The 11,605-nt window shown below is 42.4% G+C and overlaps 1 protein-coding gene across 2 annotated transcripts in view; it reads left to right on the plus strand.

Annotated features, from left to right (window-relative positions):
• Positions 1-8,897, plus strand: part of LOC115123355 (myosin-IIIb-like) — a 53,474-nt gene extending 44,577 nt beyond the window's left edge. Inside the window, exons 20-31 of one of the 2 annotated variants that reach the window (XR_003862596.2) lie at positions 112-159; positions 365-412; positions 2,106-2,197; positions 2,668-2,850; positions 4,458-4,579; positions 4,883-5,076; positions 5,174-5,263; positions 5,421-5,586; positions 5,851-6,213; positions 8,174-8,246; positions 8,523-8,628; positions 8,802-8,897. Coding sequence is in view for 1 of the 2 variants with exons in the window: in XM_029652694.2 (XP_029508554.1) it covers positions 112-159; positions 365-412; positions 2,106-2,197; positions 2,668-2,850; positions 4,458-4,579; positions 4,883-5,076; positions 5,174-5,263; positions 5,421-5,586; positions 5,851-6,213; positions 8,174-8,246; positions 8,523-8,530 (1,387 nt within the window). In the remaining variant the exon portion in view is untranslated. Of the gene's footprint in view, positions 1-111; positions 160-364; positions 413-2,105; positions 2,198-2,667; positions 2,851-4,457; positions 4,580-4,882; positions 5,077-5,173; positions 5,264-5,420; positions 5,587-5,850; positions 6,214-8,173; positions 8,247-8,522 lie in introns of both variants that reach the window. The other variant, XM_029652694.2, reaches the window with a different exon arrangement.
• The last annotated feature ends 2,708 nt before the right edge of the window (positions 8,898-11,605 follow it).

Below are 11,605 nucleotides of genomic sequence, written 5' to 3' on the forward strand. Positions count from 1 at the left end.
CATGGCTACTGCAATCTTGGCCAACACAAAAAATTGGATGCATGATATTGCTGTGCACTGCAGTTTTATTTTCAGCACACCGTGCTAAAATCTTCTGTCTCCCCTCTTCAGGTTCAACATTCTGCTGATCAAGCCAGATTTACCACTAACCAAGGAAAGGTATGTATTTATTATTTTTTTATTTTTACCTTTATTTAACTAGGCAAGTCAGTTAAGAACAAATTCTTATTTTCAATGGCCTATATATAAAGACACTTGCACCCGTTCCTGCAATTAAAAAAGATGCCAGACACCATGTTAGGTGATTTCGTAGACATTTGTCCATCTTATTAAATGTAACCTGTGTGGTTGGTGTCTTTTTCAGCTGCATGTCCATCCTCAACACTACTGAGATACATGGCTGGAAGTGTGGGTAAGGCTTCATTAGTTGCTCTTGTTGTGTTCAATGAATTGGTTTAGACAATGATTTGCCACAATCAGTCTGAGAAGACTAACTTACTTACTGCTGACTTCCTGTAACAAATCTTTCATAAGTTCATCCAAGCATGTCGTTGGGGCTGTATTCCAATCAGATTATTCAGGTTTTTATGCTGGAAGGAACAAGTCAGTGAATAGTTGATTTAGATTTCAGTTTCAATATATTTGGATCGTTGCCTCCATTGAGACATGGGAACACTCATCACTAATAATTCTCCCAGGTTCCAACTTGCCTAGTCCAAAATGCGGTCTTATAAAACTGTCAACTGAGAATCAGTCTGTCAAAAACAGCTCATTCTTCAGTTAACAGCTGTGTTGTTTTTGGCTTGTGAGGACAGCTCAGGGTTTATATTGAGTAAAGATCGTTATCTTAATTGTACTCTTTCACCCTTCTCGGTTTACTGCTATAACAGTCTCCACTCTTCTGGGAAGGCTTTCCACTAGATGTTGGAACATTGCTGTGGGTACTTGCTTCCATTCAGCCACGAGCATTAGTGAGGTCAGGCACTGATTTTGGGCGAATAGGCCTGGCTCGCAGTCGGTGTTCCAATTCATCCCAAAGGTGTTCGATGGGGTTGAGGTCAGGGCTGTGTGCAGGCCAGTCAAGTTCTTCCGCTCTGATCTCGACAAACCTTTTCTGTATGGACCTCGCTTTGTGCACGGTAGCATTGTCATGCTGTAACAGGAAAGAGCCTTCCCTAAAAGTTGGAAGCACAGAATCGTCTACAATGTGTATGTTGTAGTGTTAAGATTTCCCTTCACTGGAACTAAGGGGTCTAGCCCAAACCATGGAAAAACAGACCCAAACCATTATTCCTCCTCCGCCAAACTTTACAGTTGGCACCATGCATTGGTGCAGGTACCGTTCTCCTGGCATCCGCCAAACTGATTCGTCCATCGGACTGCCAGATGGTGAAGAGTGATTCATCACTACAGAGAACTAATTTCCACTGCTCCAGAGTCCATTGGCAGCAAGCTTTACACCACTCCAGCCAACGTTTGGCATTGTGCATGGTGATTAGGCTTGTGTTCGGCTGCTCGGCCATGGAAACCCATTTCATGAAGCTCCGTACAAACAGTTCTTGTGCTGACGTTGCTTCCAGAGGCAGTTTGGAACTCAGTAGTGAGTGTTGCAACCGAGGACAGATGACAGATGAGCTGTTGTTGCTCCTAGACGTTTCCACTTCACAATAACAGCATTTTTATAGTTGACCGGGGCACTTCTAGCAGAGCAAAAATTTGACAAACTGACAATCCTGTGACGGAGCCACGTTAAAATTCACTGAGCTCTTCAGTAAGGCCATTCTACAGCCAATGTTTGTTTTGTCTCTGGAGATTGCATGGCTGTGAGCTCGATATTATACACCTGTCAGCAACAGGTGTGGCAGAAATATCCGAATCCACTAATTTGAAGGGGTGTCCAAGTACTTTTGTAAATATAGTGTATGAATATGTCTTAATGACAGTACTGAAGTTGATTGGAAATCTTTCTCTAATTTTCTCTCTGATTGGAAATCTTTCTCTAATTTTCTCTCTGATGTAACAGTGCTTTATGCAACAATTCCCCGTGCAAATAATGCTCAATATCTATAAACATTGTTTTAACTGTCTCCCTCTTTTTGTGGCAGCTCGTCTCGTATGTTCTTTAAGTATTGGCACCAGGAGGAGTTGGCCAGGCTGTTAGAGAGACTTGGCAAGGCAGCACTTGTCATCCAGAAAGGTAAGGGCCACAAACTGTAGTCTCTGGAACATCATCTCTCAAATGTCTGTCAAAGTCATTTAATTGCCATCTGTGAGATGTTGTTGCTTTTGAACTCAGGCCTGAGGGTAAAAACCCTTTTCAGGTCTGTGGACTAGGTTATAAACATTGAAATCAATCATGATGGGACATGATTAAACAAACATTACCATCAGCAAGATGCATGCAGTTTTAAGGGCTACCTTCAGTCTTTGCGTTGCGACCCCTCACCCCACTGCAAGATAGATGATGATTTCTCTGGCATACTGTCTGGTATCTTGATTTCATGCCCTGTGCTTACTGTAGCATCATTTTGCATCGTAATGTGGTCCTTTATCACAAATAGCATTCATTAATGTTTCTCTCCTCCCTACTTCTCTCTCCTTTCTATGTCTCTTGTCACTGCATCTCTCTCTCTCTCTTCACATTCTCACTGTTGCTGTGTGTTGCAGACTACCGTTCACTGCGCTGCAGGAGGAAGTACCTGTCCTTGCTGGTGGAAGTGCACAGACAGAGGCAGGCCCAGAGAGAGAGGGCAGAGAGAGAAGCCAGGGAGGAGGAGGAGGAGAAGAGGAGGGAGAAGGAGCTGGAGGAGGAGATGAGGAGGCGACTGGACATGGAGCAGGAGAACAAGAGTAAGGAAGCAGAATATCTCCCTCTCTTACTCACCTACAGTGCATTCGGAAAGTATTCAGACATCTTCCACTTTTCCACTTTTTGTTATGTTACAGCCTGATTCTTAAATGTATTTAAAAAATGTTTTTAGAAATATGAATTGAAAACAGAAATACCTTATTTACATAAGTATTCAGACCCTTTGCTATGAGACTCGAAATTGAGCTCAGGTGCATCCTGTTTCCATTGATCATCCTTGAGATGTTTTTACAACTTGATTGGAGTCCACCTATGGTAAATTCAATTGATTGGACATGATTTGGAAAGGCACATACCTGTCTATATAAGGTCCCACAGTTGACAGTGCACGTCAGAGCAAAAACCAAGCCATGAGGTCGACGGAAATATCCGTATAGCTCTGAGACAGGATTATGTCAAGGCACAGATTTGGGGAAGGATACCAAAAAAATGTCTGCAGCATTGAAGGTCTCTAAGAACACCATGGCCTCCATCATTCTTAAATGGAAGAAATTTGGAACCACCAATACCCTTCCTAGAGCTGGCCACCCAGCCAAACTGAGTAATCGGTAGAAAAGGGCCTTGGTCAGGGAGGTGACCAAGAACTCGATGGTCACTCTGACAGAGCTCCAGAGTTCCTCTGTGGAGATGGGTGAACCTTTGAGAAGAACAACCATCTCTCCAGCACTCCACCAATCAGGCATTTATGGTAGAGTGGTCAGACAGAAGCCACTCCTCAGTAAAAGCACATGATAGCCTGCTTGGCGTTTGCCAAAAGATTGATGAAGAGATAAAAACAACTATTTAATTCATTTTAGAATAAGGCTGAAACATGGAAAAAGTCAAGGGGTCTGAATACTTTCTGAATGCACTGTATCTCCCTTACTGACAATTCACCTACTTGTTCTGTTTCTCCCTAACGCTGTTCTAATTTTGTTCTTTACCCTTCTCCAAACTCTCTCTGTGCACCTTGACAAACACATTTCAGTCTGACTTAGATCAATAATTCAGCATTCAAGAATGTGTAATGATCCTTGTCACTCATTGTATGAATACACTGAGTGTACAGAACATTAAGAACATTGTCCTAATATTAAGTTACACCCCCCTTTTGCCCTCAGAACAGCCTCAATTCATCAGGGGTGTCGAAAGTGTTCCACAGGGATGCTGGCCCATGTTGACTCCAATGCTTCCCAAGGTTGTATCAAGTCCTGTGGGTGGTGGACCATTGTTGATACACATGGGAAACTGTTATGCTTGAAAACACAGCAACATTGCAGTTCTTGACACAAACCAGTCTGTCTGGCACCTACCATACCCTGTTCAAAGGCACTTAAATTTTTTGTCTTGCCCATTCACCCTCTGAATGGCACACGTACACAATCCATGTCTCAAGGCTTAAAGATCCTCCTTTAACCTGTCTCCTCCCCTTCATCTACACTGATTGAAGTAGATTTAAAAAGTGACATCCAATAAGGGATCATAGTGTTTACCTGAATTCACCTGGTCAGTCGATGGCATTGAAAGAGCAGGTGTTCTTAATGTTTTGTACAGCCAGTGTAGATTTGAGTGCTGTGTTAATCTGGGTGGGTGTGTGTGTGTGTCTCAGGGCCATTCTCTCCACCTGTGCCCCTACCCAGGAAAAAGAAGCCACAGCCCCAGCCTCGCTCTACCCTGCCCACTGCTACCCACCTGGCTCCTGTCCCACGGCCCCGCAACAAACAGTTTGAGGTGAGCCATACTCGAGTCTACACTGGTAACCTTGATTTAAATTGAGAACTGTAAAAAGTCATTTGCAGGAAGTAATCTCAAGTTGAGCCTCTCTGTTTTAAATATCTCTGGTGCTAGCCAGCACTGGCTAGCCCACAGACAGCATGTTGGTGGGAACCATGCTATTGACTGATCTTGTACCCTTTGGCAATCGATGTCCCACTCTATACCCTGACATCCACTCGCAGTCTTTGATGACTAAATTTGACCCTAAACTGAGCCTTAAACGACCCTACGATTTATGGTTCCCTCTGTCTCTCCCAGGCCACTCCCTTTGACAACCTGGAGGTGCATATTGAACTGGCTGAGCTGGTGGGCCAGGTAGGGGGAGAGGAGCGAGCTAGGGAGAGGAGCAAGAAGAGGAAGAACACCATCCGCTGGTTCAAGGAGACGCAGGCCCGCAAGGTGGTCCACAATGGAGCCTTCCCCTGCTGGTTCCATGGCATGATTACACGCAGGTCAGTAAGAGAGGATGTCAAATGCACATGTATGCAAATTCTCATTCAGATTTAATTGTGGTTTTAACAAGTCTCTCTGTGTATGTCTCCTCTATAGACAAGCAGAGGATTTGATGACGGACAAGCCTGTGGGCTGTTTTCTGATTCGTGTGGGACAGAGCCGGGAGGGCTACACACTAACATATAAGTAAGACTGAGGATGACAAACTGGATTTAAACACAGATTCATCCACCAAAGACACATGAGACATTAAACCCCTAACCTCCCGTTTGGACCTCATCCTTTGTGACCTATGTGTACCCTTTACCCTCTGACCTTGGCCTCTCCGTCTATCCACTGTCAGGGGGGCGAACCGCTGCAGGCACTTTATGATTGAGATGCAGTCCAACGGGAAGTATGTGATCCTGGGGGAGGATAAAGCCCACCCCTCCCTGCCTGATCTGGTGCAACACCACAGCCAGGTGGGCATCAAGCCCTTCAACGAGCTGCTCAGCACGCCCTGTGGACAGGTCAGCATCGGGTCAAACCCCTTTTTAGGGTCTGGCTCCTGTCAAATACTGTATTGAATATACCCACAGTTGAACAGGGTCTGCCAGGACCTGTATGCAATACTGAACAGTAACAATGCATCATCAAACATTTATGCATTTTATGTCGTCTGGGAAGAGCCATAAGCTGTTCAGAAAGCTTATAGCAAGTATTTTACAATCTACAATCTACATGCATGGACTGTTCCAGATTTAATGTAAGCAAATTTGAATCTGCTGTTTCAGACATGTGACCAGAACACAGACTACGAGGACTTGAAGGGCCTGGACCTCCTGGCTACAGCCAACCACGGGAGCCCCAAGTCTGGGGAGGAGGGTGAGTCAACCCCCGACCCTGTCCACCTGGAGCTCCAGCGGCTCTTCCTGCCCCCGGGGCAGGGCCCCAGCCTGGAGTCCCAGAAACCACCTGTCCTCAGGCGGATATCTGACCGAAGACACCGGGCCGTGGCTGGAGGAGGGGAGGCTCGTGGAGGGAGTAGAGGGGAGAGAGGAGAGGGGGAAGAAGAGGAGGACGAGACTGACCACAAGAGCAGGTCATTCCCCCGGTTGTATCCTTCCATCCGATTGGCTATGAGGGAGATCCAACAGGTGAGAGACAATGATAAGGAGAGGGAAGAGGGAGAAAGGATGGATAAATGGAGGGAGCGAGAGATGTAGAGGCAGACTTTAATGTGTGATTGGACACATGGTGTTGAGTTGAATGGTCTATATATTCATGCTGGATCCAGGTTATCATTGTTTATCAATGAAATTACACACCTTGAAATGTCAGTCTATAGAACTGATTGGGTACATTTTGGTATATTGCTAGAACTGGTGTAGGTACATCTGCGTATAGATAGCAGTCATTATATGGTGTTGTTGAACCATTAAAGGGCATCTGCACTTCTTGATTTGACCTTGTTTTTCATCCATGCTCATTAAGAAATGCCAGTGGCCATGGCTGGAGGCAAATAAGAGTTGTCTTGGCGGGTGTGGTTGTTTCTGCCATTCAATCACAACAGAAGGACAGTAGCTAACCAGTTTGAGTTGAAACATTATTGAAAGCAAGCTGGCAACATGCATCAAATATGTAATAGGTTTGCATGATTATGAGCTAGCTAGCTAACAGGGAGCAAACCTGTCTTCAGGTACAATGTTAGCTATGAATATCTACCTCTCTAATTTGTATTTATTTAATTTAACTTTAATTTAACTACCCTATGGGACTCCCAATCACATCCGGATGTGATAAAGCCTGGATTCGAACCAGGTACTATAGTGACGCCTCTTGCACTGAGATGCAGTGCCTTAGACCGCTGCACCACCCAGGAGCCCTAATAAGGCTGATGGAGCAGTTCAGAATGCTCCATCGTTCACATTTTAGGTGCAGCAATGTGCACACGGCAGTAGACCTGTGCGCAAATGTTCCAAAATTCAATTTGCGGAAAAATACCACTCATGTGAGCGGTTTCATGGACAGAGATGGAAATGTAGAAAGAGGGGAGATCTAAAGATGCAACAACCATCATGGGTTGCTAATATAACTAGGATAATGTCTTTGACTGATAGACAATGATAGAAAGTTGAAAGAAAACCAATAGAACAGGAGAACTCATATGAGGAAGTCTTTATAAAATAAATGTCTCCACATTTCTATGGTGCATTTTGGCTACAGGCTTCTTTGAAGCAAGGTAAGACATGCCTCATAATATGAAGTAAAACGTCCAGGTTTCTCATTTGAATTAATAAGAGGGCGCCTTTCCTTCGGTGGGCGGGCCGTTTGGGGAAATTTTGGCAAAGTTAGAGTATACCCACTTCTCCAGGCGCCACTACACCACTGCTACTTACCAACAACACACCAGTCTCAGGTTTGATTGCTTGACAGCCCATATCCATATCCTGGCAATCTGTCCAGGTTTGTTGAATAACTTTATGGACTCCCATGCACACAGCCAAAATGGGAATCCCATTTTCACTAGAGTAGCTACTTCCCAAGAAAGGGCAAGTACTAACCACACGCCTTGTCTGGGGAAGAGGTACCAGTCCTCCTAAGGAGATGTCTCTGCCTGCCCAGGGTACTGTGCCATGCAAAGCGACAGTCGCTTACCAAACTCTGTTTTGGACGACACTTACTTTATGAACAATAGTGGTGTGTGTAAAATCACTGGGGGGGAAAAAAAAGAAAAAAAACATATTACAACCTATGTGTTGTGATAATTGCATTGTTTGCTCTATAACCTGTTAGTTCACGACCGTTATATATATATATATATACACACACACATACAGTTGAAGTCGGAAGTTTACATGCTTCTTAGCCAAAAAAATTCAACTCCATTTTTCACAATTCCTGACATTTTAATCCTAGTAAAAATTCCCTGTTAGGTCAGTTAGGATCACCACTTTATTTTAAGAATGTGAAATGTCAGAATAATAGTAGAGTGATTTTATTTCAGCTTTTATTTCTTTCATCACATTCCCAGTGGGTCAGAAGTTTACATACACTCAATTAGTATTTGGTAGCATTGCCTTTAAATTGTTTAACGTGGGTCAATCGTTTCTGCAGCATTTTCCAGATGGCCAGGATCAGAGCCCCTCTATCTCTCACAGTACCACCAACCCCTCCTGGAGGAGGACCGGTAGGTCATAGTTCTGGCATGCAGGGCATAACATTGTGCAATATATTGTTTTTAGACATGTCTCGATCAAGTAGAATAGGGAATGATGTCAGCTCCATTCATTTACATTTCATTACGTTCCCACGCTGCCTCCCAAAACACCATAATGTTGTGCACGTCTTTCTTCTTGCATGTATTTTATATACATATAAATAACCAACCCCTTTTCAAATAGAATCAAGTATTTAGCCAAGCAGTGGTTTACACTGACTTATGTTATTTTTGTGTCTGTTGCAGATTCATAACCCATGGGATGGAGGGAGTTAATGCTATTTGTTGTTTTCCCCCAACTGAATGAGTTAACTGGACCATATTCTGTCTAAGCTTTATCCATGAACAAATTGTAAGGAGATACATCCTTGTTTACTAGTATTTTATTTTGTAACGATTTAAATGGATGTGTGTTAAGGGGTTTTATGTTTCTGATTGTATTGTTGTTTATTTAAATGTAAATTATGCAGTGGGAATGTTTACATTCTGTGATTTACTGAATATTTTTATTTGTTTACATTTTAGATATCTGGTTGTCCTCAAGTTTGTTTTTTCCCCCCATCATAATAAAATCTGCATGAAAATGCTTCGGTGTTAACACATCATGGCTCTTTCACTTCAGTCATCAGTGAGTTTTTTTACCGTTAAAGAATCAGCCAATAGGCACGCAGACCTGTAGAGAGGAGTGGTTTTGTTTTTTAACTGATACATTTCTATCCAGTGACCACATTCAGAGTAGTAGACAGATCACAACAGGCAAACAGGAGTCTGACACTGTGACATAGATCTAAATCAACCAAATTAGACAGTGGCATATATCTAATCAACCAGATACTGTAGGACTCCAAATCTCCTTGATGGATCTCAGGGTTCTGGCTTTTGTGCTGTGTGTCACCATATACTCCATCCAAGGTAATGTGATGCACCAGTGAAAATTTGTATTTATATACTGTGTGCACAACTCTAGTCCTTGAAGAGCATGATCTTGCTGGTTTCTAATTGATTCAGTATTGATGGATTTTCATTAGGCATTTTTGGGGATTGGTTATTAATCTGTTACTCCGGAATATCATGTGAATTCTGGATCTTTGTGTAGTTCTGACATGGTTACTGTAATGAATGAACTGCCTCTTTCAGGAGCCATTCCAAAATGTTGTGTTGGGACATCCAGGAACATTCCTTTGAGCATACTAATGCGAGTGGAGCGATATGATGTCCAACACAACCATGGTGCATGTGAGATCGACGCTGTTGTGTGAGTCCTCACCACTTGTTCTGTAATGTCACAATTTCTCGAAAGAAAATAGTGCATGTAGGCAGTGGTGGAAAAAGTACTCAATTCTCATACTTGAGTAAAAGTAGAGATATACCTTTAATAGAATATGACTCAGTTACCCAGTAAAATACTACTTGAGTAAAAGTCCAAAAGTATTCGGTTTTAAATATACTTAATTCCATTTACTTTTGATACTTAAGTATCAAAAGTATAAATACTTTGAAATTCCTTATATTAAGCAAACCAGACAACACCATTTTTTATTGATCGATAGCCAGGGGCACACTCAAACTCTCAGACATCATTTACAAATTAAGCGTTTGTGTTTAGTGAGTCCGCCAGATTAGAGGCAGTAGAGCTGACCAGGGATGTTCTCTTGATAAGTGTGTGAATTTGACCATTTTCCTGTCAAAATGTACTGTAACGAGTACTTTTGGATGTCAGGGAAAATATATGGAGTGGAAAGTATATTATTTTTCTTTAGGAATGCAGTGAAGTAAAAGTTGGCAAAAATATAAAAAGTAAAGTACAGATACTACTTAAGTAGTAGAACGCCACTGCATGTAGGGCAGGCTACTGTCTTTGCTAACACAACAACCCCATAGGCTTGCCAGAAAAGATAGACAAGCTACTCTAACTTGATTATCCTGAAATGGCTTGGTAGCTAGTTATTAGGTTGGGAGATTGAGAACCTGACTAGCTAAAGCCAACTTCATCAAATTGCTAGGTGGCTTGTAGTATACAGAAACATTTTGTTTTTTAAAAATGTATTTATCATGAAGGAATAAATAGGCTACTGTACATGGCTTGTTCTAATTAATTAATTTACAAACATACCTCCTGTGAATCGTGCCCATCACTTGCAGCTAAAATCATATCAAACTCTTTCTCCTCCTCCACTGATGATACTGTCTGCACCACAGGAGGCTGCTGAAGGGAGGACATCTCATAATAATAACTGGAATGGAGTTAATGGAATGGTATTAAACAAATGGAAACCATGTTTTTGATGTCTTCAATACCATTCCACATATTCCTTTCCAGTCGTTACTATGAGTACGTCCTCCCCAATTAAGGTGCTACCGGCCGGCCGCCTGTGGTCTGCACACACTATAGTGTCTAGCGTCCTGTCTACCATATCTCTGCTCCGTGGTGCACCTAGGAAGGAACCACTTACTGGGAAGAATGGGTGGTGGTGGTGGTGGGTGGTACTCTTTGCCTGGTCCAGTCATTGTGCCCCCTCCTGAAAATACGGCTGACAGATCTTTTTTTATAAACAATTATAAAACAAAGTTTAGTAAATCATTTAACATCTGGAGAAAAACATGTGGACAAATCTGAGCAGATCGATGGGCATGACACCTCTGGTCTTATCTTTCAAGATTCCCTATTCCCTACTTCTGTTACACATGCCAATAACCATAAGCTAAATGACTTAAATGTAAATGTAAATGTATAAGACTGGTGCGGGTGCATTCCAGATACACATTAGAGTTCCATCATCATGTTAATGTGGTTGATTAGATGCAAAATACTTCTTCAGGCATTGTAAAGATCAGAGAAGTACCTATATCTGGACTGCACCCTCAACATCCCACTCTCTTCTTGTACTGTAGATTACATGCCAATGGGAGGAAGTACTGTGCAGACCCAAGAGTGAAGAAGGTCCTGGGAGTTGCCATGCAGATTAGGAAAGCTCAACTGATGCGGGAAAAACTGAACTCAATATTGAGAAGATGAGGATATAGATCCTGCCAGTTCCCTACAGTGGAGTCACCGTGACAACTTTGATTAATGTGTTTTAAATCAAGTCTTTTTGTTCTGTTTACACATTAAAAAAATATTTTTTTAAGTTGCCTTTTTATGTTCATATTTCAATCATTAATAAATTAACTGTGATTTTCAATTAACCCTAATTAGCTTTTGCTTTATTAGCCAACTCAAATGTGGTGAGTGACCAGCAATAACAACTCAAAATTGGTGAGGCTGAACAAAATACACATGGATAGATTAAACAGCTTGTTGAACCTCTGATCAGTGAATTACTTCCTCT

This window comes from Oncorhynchus nerka, linkage group LG4 (genome assembly GCF_034236695.1).
Source record: "Oncorhynchus nerka isolate Pitt River linkage group LG4, Oner_Uvic_2.0, whole genome shotgun sequence".
NCBI classification, from domain to species: domain Eukaryota; kingdom Metazoa; phylum Chordata; class Actinopteri; order Salmoniformes; family Salmonidae; genus Oncorhynchus; species Oncorhynchus nerka.